This window comes from Macaca fascicularis, chromosome 15 (assembly GCF_037993035.2).
Source record: "Macaca fascicularis isolate 582-1 chromosome 15, T2T-MFA8v1.1".
NCBI lineage: Eukaryota > Metazoa > Chordata > Mammalia > Primates > Cercopithecidae > Macaca > Macaca fascicularis.
In genome coordinates this window covers 103,380,255-103,398,636 of record NC_088389.1, presented here as the reverse complement: position 1 = coordinate 103,398,636, position 18,382 = coordinate 103,380,255, and the positions used below count along the sequence as shown (strand labels likewise).

General features: G+C 35.7%; 1 protein-coding gene across 1 annotated transcript in view; it reads right to left on the bottom strand.

Annotated features, from left to right (window-relative positions):
• The window catches only part of TMC1 (transmembrane channel like 1), a 180,290-nt gene that overhangs the window by 129,888 nt on the left and 32,020 nt on the right, over nt 1-18,382 (bottom strand). Inside the window, exons 3-7 of the mRNA XM_065530686.2 lie at nt 14,074-14,138; nt 13,003-13,050; nt 7,011-7,182; nt 2,059-2,061; nt 1,060-1,185 (exon numbers count right to left, since the gene is read on the bottom strand). Of these exons, the coding sequence (XP_065386758.1) occupies nt 1,060-1,185; nt 2,059-2,061; nt 7,011-7,182; nt 13,003-13,050; nt 14,074-14,138 (414 nt within the window). The remainder of the gene's footprint in view (nt 1-1,059; nt 1,186-2,058; nt 2,062-7,010; nt 7,183-13,002; nt 13,051-14,073; nt 14,139-18,382) is intronic.

Genomic DNA, 18,382 nt, shown 5'->3' with positions numbered 1-18,382 from the left:
AGAATATAGTTCTTTTTTTTTGGATATGAGGCAACTAAGGCTTCAGGAGATTAAGCGATGCCTTTAAATAGCACACAAGCTCTTGCAGAACCAAAGTAGAAGTGAATTATCCTGATAGCTATTTCAGTTCTTGTTTTCATCATCAGAGACAATAATACTATACTATCGTTTTTACAGCATTTCTAGTTAAATAGGCTTGTGAGGGGATAGTTTTTAAAACTTATTACTACTTACAAAAATGATTTATGGAAGAATGCAATGTTTGACAAAACTCGAAGATGCAAACATGGCTGTTATCACAAACAACAGTTTCCCTTTTACCCGCCCTTTCCTCCTGCCCCAACCACCAGGGCAGGGAAATATAGTGTGATCCTCAGAGGTGAATCTTCCCATCCCCCAGAATAGGATAATCATTTGACTTTTCATATGAAGAGTTTATAAATCTGTGTACTCTGACTGCGTTTGCATCCACATTAGCATCAACATAAGACTGAAATTGGGTCACTGACATGTTCGGGGAATAGCTATTAGCATAACCTTTAATTGGAATCCTATTTACTGTTCTGTTGGCCTAGCATCTTCTCTGTGCTTTAATGTGAGCTGTCACATGAAAAGATCATTTGAGACCAGGGCCCTGAAGAGAAACAAGAGTGTGCAATCCACACAAACTTGTAAAATTCAAATATATTATCTCTTTCAAAGAGGTGGCAACAAATGTATTAAGCTAACGAAACTCCAGTTTAAAGAACAAATGATTAAAGATGACCAGAGAATTTAAAAGACTCTAAACAATTTCTCAGAGTTGCTTCCAATTTATAATCATTAGCCCAGTCTCTCTAGTGATAAGAAACAGATATATGTGAATATACATATATTTGTATATATATGCAGATATATGATATACATGTTTATGATGGTGACCATTATATATAATATTACATATACTATATATACAGTGTATGTGTGTATGTGTGTGTATATATATATAGGAAATATTCAGAGGATTTAGAAAATCAATGTCGGGGAAAGTGTTTCTGCTCATAAAAAGTGGCACCATACTTGAGAACTTCAATTTTCTTCTCCATCTTCCATGGCTTGCATTTGACAGTAGCAATCATTTGTCTTTTCTCATCTAACTCTGCCTTCAGTCTTTCCAATTCCTCTTCATCAATTTCTTCTTCTTCTCTTTAAAAGTAAAAAAGAAACGCCTTAGTAAAGTTAAGCTTTGCTTGACTTTGGAACTTAAGGAAGGCAGGTATCAGATATTTAACCCATTTTTTAAAATGTGACCATATACAGTCAACATTAGGACCCATAAGCGTGAGAACTCAAATCTGAACACTGATGCAGGATTACTGAAACTATTACAACTTTAAGCAGTAGTGTTTGCCTTCCTGAATCTAAGCTATTCTTTTTTTTTTTTTTCTTTCTTTTTTTTTTTTTTTTTGAGATGGAGTTTCGCTCTTGCCACCCAGGCTGGAGTGCAATGGCGCGATCTTGGCTCACTGCAACCTCTGCCTTCTGGGTTCAAGCAATCTGCCTCAGCCTCTTGAGTAGCTGGGATTACAGGCACCCACCACCTCACCCGGCTAATTTTTATATTTTTAATAGAGATCGGTTTCACCATCTTGGCCAGGCTGGTCTCGAACTCCCGACCTCAGGTGATCTGCCCGCCTTGGCCTCCCAAAGTACTGGGATTATAGGCATGAGCTGGGTTTTTTGTTTGTTTGTTTGCTTGTTTTTTGAGACAGAGTCTCCTTCTGTTGCCCAGGCTGGAGTGCAGTGGGACAATCTCGGCTCACTGCAACCTCCGCCTCTCAGGTTCCAGCAATTCTGCTGCCTCAGCCTTCCCAGTAGCTGGGATTACAAGCACCTGTCATCTTGTCCAGGTAATTTTTGTATTTTTATTAGAGACGGGGTTTCACCATGTTGGCCAGGCTGGTCTCAAACTCCTGACCTCAGGTGATCCACCCACCCTGGCCTCCCAAAGTGCTGGGATTACAGGCATAAGTCACCACACCCAGCCTAAGCAATTCTTTTATGTCTAGAGCCTCAAACTCTCTGAACTAGAAAATCTGTGGAAAGAATAATTACAGATATATCAAGATATTTCCCTCTCTTCTTTGTTCCCTTGTATACCTTCCCTCAATTCTACATTTCATTTAAATATTTTGTTTTTCAATAAGGATAATAAATTAAGGGTGAAGATGTCTTTGCCCTTAAACATTTTGTTAGCCCTGTCTCAAGAGAAAGAAAGAAAGAAAAATTGAAATCGGGAAAAATAAAAATCCATTTCTCAAAGGTAACTTAATCTGTTATCTGTTAATTAAACTTATAACTTCAGTTGGTAAAATTCACCTTGAAATATATTTGATGGAAGTGAATCCTTTGAAGGATTCCTTCAAAGGAATTTAGTTCCTACTGAGCAGGAGACGTAGCTTTTCTTTTCTGTGTTCCTAGTATTACAAAAACACTATAGGGTCCAGAGCTCAAAACAAAATCTAAACAAGAGCAACATAATTTTAAATCGAGGCATGCAATACCATATCATAGAGATCAGTTTTTTTGGCAATAGATTATTTCAGTTGTTAAGCTATTGTCCCAACTTCAAACACACCCTCCTACACATTAACGTTGTGGTGCTGGGGCTGGTATTTTGTGAGTCATATTTCTGCTTTGTTAGCGGGGTCAATATAGACTCTGACAACAGGGGATACTGAAGAGGATCTCCATCTTTCCTGTGGCTTCCTCTCTGCTTCCTATTTGCTTTGAGGGGTGACACTTCCTCCTTAGCATCACTTCTTCACTCCTGGAGCTGAGCATCCTTGCCGTACTGCAAGTGAATCCCTATTACCAATCTGCTACAAGCTAGCAGAACCAGCTTCATCACCTCTCCCATAGAAACCAGCGCCACAGAGCATCAGCCCCTCTGCAGAGGCTGAGTTTTAGCTCCTGGGTTTTAGCATCTGATAGCAGCCACTACAAGTGAAATAAAACACCCAGGCTACAGTGTTTTCATTTTAACCCTTTCCATTGTTCCTCCAGCCCTTGGGATGGTAGCTGCTTCCAGTAGTTACCATCACCACGATACTTTATCTTTTTACCTTTTCTGTAGTCTAATTAACATTATTTATACATCCTAACAATTCACTTATTAAATTCTCTCTGTTCAATTAACTGTTGAAGTTTCTCCCCTCACTAGATACGGACCAATAACAAAAATTGTAATCCAGTTTAGTATTACTCAGAAAAACAATTTATTTTTCACTAAGCTCATGACTAGACACAGTAGAAATAAGGCAAAAGCTGCTTTTTAAAGTTCTAGCTGAGGAACAGGACATATCCACAGTTGTATAGTTTACCCTACAAAATGACTTTCAATCTCCTTTCTTTGCCACCAATCTATAGTTTTTAATCGTGCTATGAGTACTGAAACAAAAATTCATATTAACCCTTTAAAATAACACTTCCTACCGACAGTTTGTTTTTTGGACAATCCAAACATTTTGCTTAGAAGAATCATCATGGTTCAAGAGAACCAGGGAAGTACACTCTTCTAAGATACATCTCTGATAAGCATTGAGTTGTTTCTATTTAATTATTTGGTGTTCATCATATGAAAGCCTATGATGCTGTGCAGCCACGGCATAAAATATCTCAGGATTTTTTTTTACTGCATCTATATCCACAGGTTTTTTTTATTTGCCAATTAGAATGATAAGTGAGTTAGTTTGTCTTAGGAGGTAAAGATGTGTTTTAATTAAAATGATTATAATTGTTTCCATGCAAACATAGAAATAACTCTAAATTACATAGCAGTTTTACTGAAATATTTTCAGAAACTAGCAAAAATAAAATAAAATAGATGGCAAGAAATTATCAGTAATAAAGTCAATTAGAAAAAATCTTTATGATTAATACTTTAATTGCTTGATATGTTAAGCCTTTAACTTGCCAACCATTTCAAAATAATTCATATTTACATATAGTTACCTTAAAGTTTTACATTACTGAACTTCCATTAAGAATCACCTGTAAAACAGCATCTCTAATCCAACATCATCAAAGAATGAAAGAATTACCTATCTGATGTGTGGATTTTCCAGGTAACTAAATCTACATGCCAACTTTCGGAAACCCTTTAATAGAAACAATTCTAACACTAATCAGTTTATAAGTTCAGCTTGTCCAAATTTCAAGTCCTTTAAAAATCATATGAAATGTCTTTAATAATCCCTTTTCTAATTATGCCTATGGGAACAGTTTTCGCTTCTCTGAGACTCCAAGCTACTTTGTTTGTATTTCGCTGGGACACATAGAATGTCATATGTCATAATAATTTGTATCTAAGTGGCCTGTCCCTTACTATATTATGGACTTTTGAAGATTGCAAGATTGCAGGCAATTACATGCTCATATCCAAGTATCCCAAAGATATTAGTAAATTATGCCGCACAAAAGTAGAGGTGGGTAAATAATTTATTGAATAAACATATGTGTACAAAACTTTTCTGGATAGCTCAGGGTTATCATCATAAACCCAGTGCTCAAAGTACACTAAAATAGAACAACGACCTCTGAGATTATTATGGTATAGAAAGACGATTATTTAGGTACTAAATGATCCCAGATTGGTATATCTTTTACGTCTCTGTTGTTAATTGTTTATTTCACCAGGAGGATCATGCTGTGTTACAAGGTGCAGTTGCTGACACATAAGATACCCTCAAATATGAAGGTAATTAAAATACTTTTCTAACCAGCATTACAGGAAACCTAATTTTCTAGAATCTCTCAAAGAAAGGGCTAATCATATTAAAAGGCATAGGCATGCCTCATCTAAATTTTCAGGCTAATCTGTGCAAGAATGGTTTTCTATCTTAAGTTTGATATATTTAAACAACAGTTGTTAGGAAGAAGAAGGCATAATATGCTGAATTTCTCACTGCTATGAATATATTACTTATTCACTTAAAACTGGGTCAGGAAAAGCCTGTAATATTACTGGAAATACTCCAAAATGTCTAACAAGGCAGTGTTTTTTTAACTGCCTCCAAAGATAGTTAGCATTACAACCTTGGTTTTAGTTGGTTTCAAATGTTGTGTCAATGCAAGGGAAATTCCCTGAAGCATTACTTGAATATTTAAATTAAAAAGGCCTTGAATTAATTAACCCAAATAAATGTGCCCTGATTTGCCTACTAATCTTTCTCAAAAATATTATCTAAGATTTTCTTTTTTAAAAAAAGATAGATGCTTATCTTCAAAATGAACAATAGAAAATGGACTCTAAAACAGAGAACAGAACTATCAATAATCACAACTAATTTCTGATATACTATTTATAATAGATGCGCAAATTGTCGCAGTAAAAATACAATTTGCAAAACCTATGGAGACAGTTTGGTTATGTGGAAGAGTGGGAGGTAAGGGATCTTGATTCTCAAGATCAAAATGAAAGTGAGACCAGCTAGGGAGAGACACTGTCATAGCCACAGGATCCAGTTGCTTCACATGGCCCCATTTCCTAGAGATTGAGCAGTTGCCATGAGGGCTGTCAGCAGACCAAGACAGCAGAGGAATTCCTGCCCAACTCATCTTTTTAAAAGGATTTTTTTGAGGCACAAATAAAGAAGAAAAGCAAATTTTGGAACACAACCTATATCATGCATACATCAATTAGTGATGTTTTCTCAATGAAATACCGCTGTTGGAACGCATAAGCTTTGCTAAATAGGAACTATTACTACATAATAATGGAACTAACAATCGTAGTAATACGTGGGACTTAAAATTGTGTTGCATTTTATTTTTGAAAGGAATAAAGCGTGAAGAAACTTTAAAAGCAGATATAAATTAAAAATACTAGAGACAAAATTTAAAAGCAAGTTTTGTCTTGGTATTCAGAAGGGAGAAAGGAGAAGATGGGGAAGAAGAGGAGGAAAACTAAGACGTGAAGTAGATGACGTTATTCTTATTCTAAAAGGAACCATCGTCTGTTAATGCTAAGCTTCTCTACTTGACAAATTTTTCATACAGTTGTTTTTAATGACGATCATTTATAAAGAACAATACAATAGTTAGAGCTATTGAGTACAAAAGTGTGTCATCTTGGAAGGACACCTTAGAAATTTCCTCTTGCTTTAAAGTCTTAGGAGTGTTTGGAGGAGATTCTACCACCCGATGGTGATTCACATGGCCCTATTACCTGTGGGTTGTGGAACAGGTTGACTGTTCTCTTGCATTCGAGGTTTTCTCTTATTAGAGGTGTTTTACATGCACACTTTTCCTACCTGCCTGCTATCTGCAAATTTCCAAAAAGCAAAGACAAGAAAAGTATTTTCTTGGATTTTTCCTAAACAGCATTTAATGTATTATTCTACACAAAGTCGGCATTCACTAAAATGTTTTCCTGGTGGAACTGAAAGATAACTGAGTTGTATTAAAAATAAAATGACAACCCAAATCCTCTGCAATAGGGGCCAGCACACTTTCTTTCTGTAAAGGGCCAAATAGTTAATATTTTAAGCCTTGAGTAAGATATACAACTCTGTCCCATATTCATCTTTGCTTTTTATTAATGACCCTTTAAAGCTGTAAAAACCACTCTTAGCTCTTGGGCTGGATTTAGCCATAATTTTCCAAACCCTGCTCTGTAAGATAAAGTGATGTGTGCTCACTGTTTAAGAGTTTCTACTTAACCTAGATATGCATACAATTAGTGGGATAATTTTAAAATCTTTAAATTAACTGTAATATGTCAATGACCTATGATAATTCAGATCCTTCATAAGAGAATTTCTTATGGTCCATTTTTAATATACATTCATTTTAAAATTATATTTTAACTATTAAAATACATTTAATTGAGTAGAATAAAAGAGCATCATCAGATTAAGGCTGTCTTTCGAAAAGTAGTTTTAATTACCAATTTTAAGGTCAAAGAGTATCTAAAAGGAGTGATCTTCTTCAACACTGGAGCTTTTGAAAGGATATCAGAACTAACTTACGCTCCTCTCTTTAGCCTCCTCCTCCTCTCTTTTTCTCTTGCCTTCCTTGTGTCTTCATCCTCTGGTTCAGGTTCTGGGTCATCCTCATTGATAACATCTCTGGTCCGTTTCCTCTTTGGTCTCAAGCTCTCTCTTCGAGGTAGTTTACCTTCCTCCTCCTCTTCCTCTTCACCTAAACATAGCAGTTGATTCAATGAGTGATGTCAGAAAGTGCTTCCTCCCACTACCAAGCTTATTCTTAGTTTTTAATAACTATTATTACACATCTGACACCACAATCTAGCAATTCTCCACATCATGATGAGAGGCATCATGGCATACATACTTCACAGCCCGTCATTTAAATAAATGTATCTAGATTTCCATTTCCATTGTGATTCATCGACTCAAATAGGTGAATGTGGATTCCCAAATTTTAATAAGTTTTTGAAGAAGTTCTAGTCTTCATTTACTTGAGTAACTAAACAGCTTGGTGGTTAATATCATACCATGACCTCTAAGACCAAATAAGTCCAAGTTTAGAGATTACCATTCCATTATGCAATTGTTGAGTGATTACCCAGTTCATATTTATTACTATTTCTATCTTAGAACAAAGAAGAGGAACGTTAAAGAGGTGCTACAAACTAGAATAATTTTGGAGAAATTCATTCAACCCTTGAGGTTCCTCCCAATTTAAATTTTCTTCATTATTGATTCTAAATATTTTTCTCCTTTTTGTAAATATTTTTGTTCTTTTCTTTAAAAAAAGTAGCATACACATTTGCTTGATCATTTATTTCTTATGAATAGAAATAGGTAACTTATAAATTTAATGTAAAATTGAGAATAATGACAGCATTATTTTGTTTTATCATCAATTAACAATGAAAGACTCATGTGTTCATAACTTTTTAGGATGCTTCCAGGTAAAGAATAGAGATATAATTACGATAAAAGATAAAATTTCCTTCACAAAGTTTATAACATAATATTACTACTTCAGTTTCATTTCTATTGCTCCTAACTTCTTCTAACGTTTAGCATAAACTATTGTAAAAAATTAAATATTACAGTTATCATTATTCTCTTAAATAGAGGCTACCATGGAGAAAAAATTATATTTCAATGAAAACTATGAATTATCTACAGTATGCCTTTCTGTGTTGTCTGATTCTGATTTTATGAGAACTATATGACAACTTTGAAAATTATACATAACCATATAAAGCAATATAAAACACTTTTTATCTGTAGACATACAAATGAACTCTTTCCAATGGAGAGACAAGCCCCCTTTCAAAAAACAACTTTGCCTTCATTTGTACAATCATTTCAATATTTATTATCTATAAATGTATCTATTCTTTGGACTTTCCTTTGAACTGATTATAGCATCTCACAAGTTGTTTTATTAGATAAATATGTTCTTTTCACATACGTGTGAGTCATCCTTTTTTTTTCAAAATTATCTTTAATTACCACTTGTTAGAACTTTTTTATTGATATTTCAGGTATAAGACTTAAATATTACCTATATTACTAAATGTCAGGTAGCAGAGAGAGAGGAACAGAATAACTTTCCTTTTTTTTTTTTCTTTTTTTTTTGAGACACAATTTTGCTCTGTCACCCAGGCTGGAGTGCAATAGCACAATCTCAGCTCACTGCAACCTCCAGCTCCAGAGTTCAAACAATTATCCTGTGTCAGCCTCCTGAGTAGCTAGGACTACAGGTGCAAGCCATCAAGCCCAGCTAATTTTTTGTATTTTTAGTAGAGATGGGGTTTCACCATGTTGGCCAGGATGGTCTTGAATTCCTTGCCTCAAGTCATTCACTTGCCTTGGCCTCCCAAAGTGCTGGGATTACAGGCTTGAGACACCGCGCCCGACCTGTAATAACTTTTCTAACTGGGCTTGGAAAACTGTATATATTCTGTCATCCGAATCAAGAATGAGTTTCTGTTTGTTTAATTTTGTGGCAAATGTATGTTATTTGAACCCCATCGTGGCATTCTGAATATTTACCCAGCTTTTATTAGCCACATTGGTCACTAATTAAAGAAAGGACAAAAACTTGACAGGAGGTGAGAAACAATTCACCCACGAAAAACTCACAAACCCAAGCAGCTACTAGGTGCTCTGAATTTTAGTGTTTTTTGTATTAAAACGAAACTACTGGGATGACGTCAACAAGATGAGAGAATAGGAAGCCCTGGACTCTCCTTTCCTCCACAGACGTTCAACCACAATGTGGAGATAAGCTCCCTTCGTGAGAAATTCGGAAACTAGTTGAAAGGTACCTGTACCCTAGATGAACACAGAATCAGCTAAGTAGCTGGTAGAAAAATCTGACACACCCTCATACCGCAGTCCCTCTCTGCTAACACAACTCCATACAATTGGGAAGAACCCACCATCTCCTAGTTTCTCCCTGGGGAGGGGAGAAAACAACTGAACCATGTGTCCAACATTCGGATTTTTCTGGGGGTTCCCAAAGGACTGGTTTCTGTCTTGCCAGAATCTGAGTACTGACAGGAAAAGACCTCTGGTTGGGAACCAATGAGAGCAAAGATAGCCATTTGAATAGTATGCCTCACTCACAGTAGCCCCTCCCCCAACTTAGCACAGAGTAACCAGATGATAAACACCAAATCTGCACCTCTCTGGGGAGAAACAGTTGGATAGTGTAACCAACACTCCCTCCAACTTTTGGAAAGGATGACTGGACTGGCTTCTGTCCCACTTGTCTCCTAGAGCACTAATAGGACCCATTATATTCTAGATGGTCCAGGGCCACGGAGAACAAAGGTGACGTTTTGAACTAGTTTGTACTCATTCACCAGAGCTCCTTTCCCCACCCAGTTCAGCATGACATAATTGGCAAGAATTCCAGTTCTTGACTTGCCCCTGAAATGGGAAAGAAAAGACTGAAATATATACCCAATGTTCAGACTTTTCAGGAGGCTGCCTAAGGGAATGGCCAGTCTCAGAGCATGGACAGGACCCAGCATACTGTTGATGCCTGGGGGCCACCGGAAACAAAAAAAAGAACTCAGGACATGCTGCTTCCCCAGAAGGCACATGTTATGACAGAAGAATACTGGAGGGAACAAGAGATTATGAATTCTTAAAAAGAAAAAGGTCAGCTGAAAAATCCCTCTTATTGAGGGATTTTGTGTGTCCTCCCTAGACACACAAGTCCAGAGAGGATGCATACACACGAAATGTTTGAGAGGCCCAAGAATCTCTGGCCTGCCTCATTGGTGAAAGTCTTCTCCTGTACAAGGCTGGTCCTTCTCCTGAAGGCTGGGAAAGGAATCTGTTTTTTCTAATATATGGATGCCAAAACAAACAAAAATAATCAAGAAAAATAAAGAAATGGGAAAACATGCCCCAAACAAGAGAAGAAGATAAAGCTCCAGAAACAAGCCCTAATATAATGGAGATATATTAATTACTTAACAGACTATTAAAATTAACTCATAAAGATGCTCAACAAATTCAGAAGAAAAATGCATGAACAAAGTGAGAATTTCAACATAGAAATAAAAATATAAAAATAACCAGAGATAAATATTGAAGAATACAAGACAATAACTTAACACAATAACTGAAGAATACAGTAACAAAAATTCACTACAGAGGTCCAACAGCAGACTCAATCAAGCAAAAGAAAAAATTACCAAATTGAAAAATAGGATGTTTGAAATAGTTAGCAGAGCAAAACCATAAAAAGAATAAGAAAAAGTGAAGAAAGTTTTATGAGGTTTCAACAAGCAGACCAATATATACACTATGGGAGTTCTGAAGGACAATAAAAGAAAGAAAAGGACACAAAGACTATTCAAAGAAAGTAATAGACAAAATCTTCCCAAATCTGGGGAAGGAAATGGACCTTCAGATTCTGAAGCCCACAGATCCTACATTATATGCACCCAAATAAATCCACATCAAGACATATTATACCTAAATTGCCAGAAGTCAAAGATAAAGACAGAATTTTGAAAGAAACAGAAAAGCAACTTGTCATGTACAAGGAAACCTTCATAAGACTATCAGTGATTTCTTAGCAGAAACTATGCAGGCCAGAAGAAAGTAGGATGATATTTTCAAAGTGCTGAAAAGAAAAAACCTGCCAACAAAGAATACTATGCTCAGCAAGTCTGTCCTTTATAAATGAACGATAAATAAAGACTCTCAGACAAACAAAACCTAAGTTAATCACCCCTAGACTTTTCTTAGAAGTAATGCTAAAGGAAGTTCTTCAAGTTGAAATGAGAGGACACTAAAGAGCAAGACAAAATCACATGAAAATATAAAACTCTCTGGTAAAGGTAAATATATAGACAAATACAGGATACTATAATACTTTAATGACAGTGTATTGATAACTTTTAATTTTATTTTAAAAGTTCAAAAGTATTAAAAGTAGCTATAAAAATATGTTAATGAATGCATAATATAAAAATATATAAATCAAGACATCAATAACACTAAGTGTCAGGGAAAGTAAAAGTGTAGAGTTTTAGTATGCAATTGAGGTTAAATTGTTTTCTGCCTAAAATAGGACTTTTATAATTATAAGATGTTGAACTTAAGTCCCATGGTAACCACAATAAAATTTCTATAGAAGATACACAAAAGAAAAAAAGAAAGGAATCAAAGTGTATCGCTGTAATAAAAATCAATAAAATATAAAAAAGAATAGCATGAGATAAAAAAGGGACAAAAGAGCTTTAAAACAGAAAACAATGAACAAAAAGGCAAAAGTAAATCTTGCTCTGTCAGTAATAACTTTAAATTTAAGTGGATTGAACTTCCCAATCAAAAGACGTAAAGTGGCTGAATGAATTAAAAAACAAACCAAAGAAAAGAAACAAGGTCCAACTATATGCTAACTACAAAAGACTCACTTTAGATTTAAGGACACGCACAGGGTGAAAGTGAAGGAATGGAAAATGATATGCCATGCAAATGGTAGCTAAAAAAGAACAGGGGTGGCTATACTTATATTGGGCAAAATAAACTTTTAGTATAAATCTGCCATAAGCAACAAATAAGGGCATTATATAGTAATAAAAGGGTCAATTTACCAGGAAGATATCACAATTATAAGTATATATGCATCCAACATCAAAAGCACCTAAATATATAAAGTAAACATTAACCAAACTCAGGAGAGAAAACATACAGCAATATAATTATAGTAGGAAACTTCAATACCCTACATTACATTCCATAATGGATAGAACATCTAGACAGAAAATCAATAAGAAAACAGCAGACATGAACAACATTATAGATCAAATAGACTTAGCAGACATACACAGAACATTCTACCCAATAGCAGCAGAATAAACATTCTCCTCAAATGCATAAAACCTAAAAATACTACTCTAACATTCCCTCTGCCTGTCTGTGTAAAAATTGGTCATCAAGAAATCATTTGCCCTACCTTGTTTGAGTGTAGATCATAAGACCCTCATTCCAAAGAGGGTCCTGTCCCACACCCAGAAGAAAGAAATGCTTGCTTAGAGAGGCCAAGAAGAATCTAGGCAGACAGGCCTTGTTGCATTTCCCCACTCAGTGTGTAAACATTAGATTATACCCTTTTTGTCCAATCATATTTCTATACTGCTGTCCATACTTTGTTGAACCTAAGCATTAAAATGAAAAATTTTCTCTATCTTTGGGTCTTCATCCTAAGGCTTTAATGAATACATGTTCCAAGACATTATATGCCTTTTCTCCTATTAATATGCCTTTTGCTTGTTGATTTTTCAGCGAACATTCAAGGGACCACGGTCTTGGCCCCTACAACGCCAACTGGATGGAATCTAGAGTGGGGATTCTGTTTGCTGAACTTGATTCCTTCTGTAAGACCATCAAAAGTTATCCACACACACTTCTGCTTATATGTGGTAGCTCAAGTCCACAAGATAAGAGGATAAATTCCTTGAATTTACGGGTATTCCATAGGAAACATATCCCAAGTGGGCCCATCACCACTTACTTGAGCTTTCCTCTGTCTCGTCTTCTTTTTCCTCCACTTTGATTTGTACTGTTGAGGAAAGAAAACAGTACAGCAATTATTTAAATGCCTGTACAATTGTTAGTAAGTAGTTTTTACTTTTATTGTTTTTATCATAACATTTTTGTGCAGTTAATACAATTTTTCCATAAACTTGTGAAAATGAGCACGATTTATTAAAGATATACAGCTACAGCATCTTATACAATGCCATGCAAAGATTTTTCTATTTCATAATCTTCAGGGATTTGCAAAACATAACTGTTATAAGCTCCATTCAAAGTTATAAGTTATCAGCTCAATTCAAAATAACTTCAACCAAAATGAATTCTGTATTGCAATAGGTAGAGTTGGGGTTTGTTGGGTTATTTTATTTCACGAGAAATTGAATTGTTAATAAAGCTATATCCACATGCCCGTACCAATTAGGTTAATAACCAAATTAACTACATAAAACTAGAGAATAATTTATTTCAACCATTTTTACCAAGTATGAAAAAGTCTTTAGAAAAATGCTTAAAGCCAGATCTTTTCTGTTTCAATTATTTTTATAGGTATTATATTAATATAGCCTAAATTTCCCAATATGTGATTCCCTTTGGCAATATGGAGATAGGTGATTTTACAGTTCTTTCCAAGACAAAGGACCCTTTTTCTGTTGATTCCTCACCCCATATAGCATCTTGTTTTTAGCTTTGCTTCATTTTTATAAAGACATATAAAAGTTTTACAAAATTTTTAATGCTACAGTAATATGAAAAATATGTTTACTGGCAAATTTTTTTCTTGTCAACTTAATGTTCATTCACCACAGGTTTCTTGCCTTAGAAAAATTAGAATATTTGTTAAAAACCAAAGTCTATCAATTTGCTTATAAAACATGAATTTTATCATATTTTTATTTAAGGTGGAATGGCATTTGTCCAAAAAAGCAAAGATGACAAACAATGTTGCTGTGAACAGATGAAACAACCTCTGGTTTTGTTTCTGTTCACTCACTGTCAAAGGTTATTATTCAGAACTTGACAGGCATATTGAAAAGGCAACACATACCAAGAGTGTAAATTCCATTCACAAAGAAGATTATTGTAAAAGCACTTTTTGCCTTTAAACAGCATCTGGGTAAAAAAATTTAGGATATGCAAAAATGTTATCACTCAACATCAGCCACAGAATGTGAAAATAAATGTTCTTTTGTTCAGAGTGAACATATGCCTTCTGTTGCTGGCTGCAACTGAATCTACACAGGACAAAGATCTTTATGTCACTACTGAGAGTTTGCAATAATGAAGGCAGACACTTCTAAGGAGATATTCCACATTCTACAATAGGTCATGGTCTTTTATTTGCAATTAATGTCACCACTAAGCTTCTTCAGTCAAAGAAGGATTCTGTAGGAAAGAATTTTAATGATATAAGATTAGCATTGGAGCAGGGTCTTATCAGCTATATATAAAGAAGAAACAGCTGAGGACAAATAGCAAATGCTGACCCACAGCCTACTTTGCAATATGCATAGCCAAAGCAAATTTTTAAAACATTTGCACAATGTATTAGGCTGATTTCTGATGATTATTTCACTAGAATGTGATAATATAAAGTCAATTAAATAAAATAGAAAAATCTACTAAATGAACAAAAATATAAGCAAATCTTTAGGAAGGATTATATACTAAATAAAAAGAGCAGAATAAGGTATCCCAAGCCGAAGAGATAAGCAACAACTCAGTTTCCTCTAATAACCAAGGGAGAGAAAAAGCAGGACTAGAATCATGAATCATCTTCTCTGGCACAGAAAGAATAGTTATAAATAACCATTAAATAAAACTTAAAAGTCCATAAGGGAAGACATTCCCTGTGATGGCAAGTAGAGAACTAAAACACAGCCATGATTTCCTAGTGATGCAATGAAGAAAGCTGCAGAAATGACCCATTCCCTCCTCTTGAGTTGGTTTTCCAATAGTGATTCTGGTCTGTGCCTGATCGTCTCCACGTTCTCCTTAGGTGCCTTCTTTGCTTAACAGCATTCCTTTGTCTGATCATGGAACAGTCATTTTTTTATAGTCATTGTGATAATTCTTGTTTTGTTCTTGATTCAAACCCTCAGCAAAGGCGTCATCAGCATTAAGAAGTAAATAGAAGCACTATGACCAGGAGATTTAAGACACTATCAAGATCCTGAGACCCAGCTCGATTTTAATGGAACATTATTTGGCCTGAAAAGTAACTATCAGCACTGGCCTATATCTCCTTCAACCTAAAGCAATGCTAAAGAACCATGTTAAGAACCCCCTCCAAGACAAAAACCTGTGCAAAGAGATAACTCAGAATATTTGAATGGGAGCTACAAACCATCTTTCCTTTCTCAGACAATCTCTGAGGTGGCCTGTTGCCATTGCTTCTCCCAGCAGTCCCTAGTACCTTATTCCCAATCATGTGATCTCTTCATGCCTTAGTTGCTCCCCAATGCCTATTGATCATGCACTTTAAAAATAACCTTCTCTCCTAGAGAGTGATGGGAGGATAGTGAAGGAAGAGGAGGGGAAGTCTGTCAAAATGTTGGAGGCAGCAAGCAAAACTGCATTGAAGTATGTGTAGTTAAAAGAGGAATATGCAATAGGAGCAGATGAACTCCTAGGCAACCCAGATCCTCATTTCATGCAGATAGACTCAGTAATTAAAAACAGTAAAAAGAAACAACAGCAAAATGTCACATTTCAGAGGCATAGGAGTCGTTCAGAAAAGTGGATATTGTTCTGGGGCTTCTTTTTTAATCTATAAAACTGAAAGTAGTCTATGTTTTTTCAGGATAACACAGTGACCATGTGGCCAGAAAAGTTGAATGGCATTGCCTTTTTCTCTGACCCACATTTACCTCTTGAAGCAATGTTTATAGCTCCAAGCTATTATTTTGGAAACTGAAAATTCACTTATTGAATTACCGTTTATTGTGTGATCACAAAGGAATACAGAGAAAATGCTCTTGAATAGGGGTTTGTAAACAGTAAAAGAAAATACCACTGCCTTTAATGAGTCTTACTATTTGATGCAAAAGAATGACTTTATAGGCCAGGCACAGTGGCTCATGCCTGTAATCTCAGCACTTTGGGAGGCCGAGGTGGGCAGATCACTTGAGGTCAAGAGTTCAAGACCAGCCTGGACAACTAGGTGAAACCCTGCCTCTACTACAAATACAAAAATTAGCTGGGCGTGGTGGTGTGTGCCTACAATTGCAGCTACTCAGGAGGCTGAGTCAGGAGAATCACTTGAACCCAGGAGGCAGAGGTTGCAGTGAGCTGAGATTATGCCACTGCACTCCAGCCTGGGCCACAAAGTGAGACTCTTTCTTAAAAAAAAAAAAAAAAAAAAAAAGACTTTATAACAAGTTTCAAGATTAGGTATGTGTATCTTATTCAGTCTACTTGAGCTACAACAGCAATGTATTATTTAGCTTTTTTGTGTTTCTTCTCAGGATTCTTTTTTGTGTATGAGAAATGTCAACATTGACCCTTCTCATAAAAATTGCATGTCTTTTACCTCAGACTAAACTTTCTTGACAGGGATGTTAATCAATGACATGACAGGCATAAATGAACCCATGTCATCCCTGTGGGATGTGAGAGAAACAGAGAAATCAAGGATAACCACGGGTACTTTGCTTGAGCACCTGAAGAATGGAACTGCAGGAAAAGAAGATGGAAGACTGTAGGGAGAATAGCTTAGGTAGGAGCTGTTGAAGTTCAGGAGTTTAATCAGACCCATTGGATTTCAGGTGCCATCTAGACATCCAAGCATGACATTAAGTAGACAGTTGAATATTTGAGCCTGGAGTTCAGAAGAAAGGTCTGGACTGGAAATATGAATCAGGGAATCATCAACATATACATTGTATTTAAAACCATAAGACCAGATGAGATAACAAAGAAAATGAGTGTAAACAAAACAGAAAAAGGAGACTCAAAATGGTGAGGAACAGGAGAAGAACAAACTGAAGAGACTAAAAATGAACAATCAGCTCTTAAGTAGAAGGAAAGTCGGAGATTGCAGATGGCGGAAGATGTGCATCAGAGATGTATCGTAAGTTGCTAAGTACATTGAGGACTGAAAATTGACCACTGGATCTGACAATGTAGAGATATTGATGATCTACATCTTCCAGGCATAGGTTTAGTGCAGTTGTGTGGGCAAAAAGCTGAATTCAAGTGGCTTTATGAGCTGATGGGCAATGAGTAAGAGGATACAGCTATTTTCACTAGATAGAATGTTCTTATATGCTGATAAGAAAGACCTAATGAGAATTGAGAAATTGAAGATGTAGGCTATGAAATGAACCAGCTATAATGTAAAGCAAACAACATGAATTAGATTATTAATTCCTCAGTTTTATTTCTGCTTTTGGTTTATCCCTGGGCTGTGACTCTCTGACTGATACATTGTTAAAAGACTGAACAACTTACTAATATACCACCTCTTGCTTATATTTGAGTCCACTATAGGAATTCAAAAGTATGGAACTAAAAGATGGGGTAGGGGAGGGATGGCATTTGGAGTTATACCTGATGTAAATGACGAGTTGATGGGTGCTGACGAGTTGATGGGTGCAGCACGCCAACATGGCACAAGTATACATATGTAACAAACCTGCACGTTATGCACATGTACCCTAGAACTTAAAGTATAATAATAAAAAAAAAAAAAGAAAAGAAAATGTGGCACATGTACACATGGAATACTATGCAGCCATAAAAAAGGATGAGTTCATGTCCTTTGTAGGGACATGGATGAAGCTGGAAACCATCATTCTCAGCAAACTATCCCAAGGACAGAAAACCAAACACCGCATGTTCTCACTCATAGATGGGAATTGAACAATGAGATCACTTGGACAAAGGGAGAGAAACATCACACACAGGGGCCTGTTGTGGGGTCAGGGGAGTGGGGAGGAATAGCATTAGGAGACATTCCTAATGTAAATAACGAGTTAATGGGTGCAACACACCAACATGGCACATGTATACATATGTAACAAACCTGTACATTGTGCATATGTACCCTAGAACTTAAAGTATAATAAAAAAATACATTTATTAATTAAAAAAAAAAAAGATGGGGTAGGCAGAAGACAAGAAAGAAAAAGAATGAGAGGAGAAAGGAGAGAAACAGAAAGAGAAGTAAAAGAATAAATATGGGGTGAGAATTACAGTAAATGATAATGGAAAATAATAAATATAAAGCAAAATTTTGCATTTTTGTCTTGCTACATATGATAAATATTTTTAATATATTTACATATTATGTGTAACCTCACGTTAACTAAAGTCAGACCACCTTCAGCTATCTGTACTATTAATACTTTGCTTTA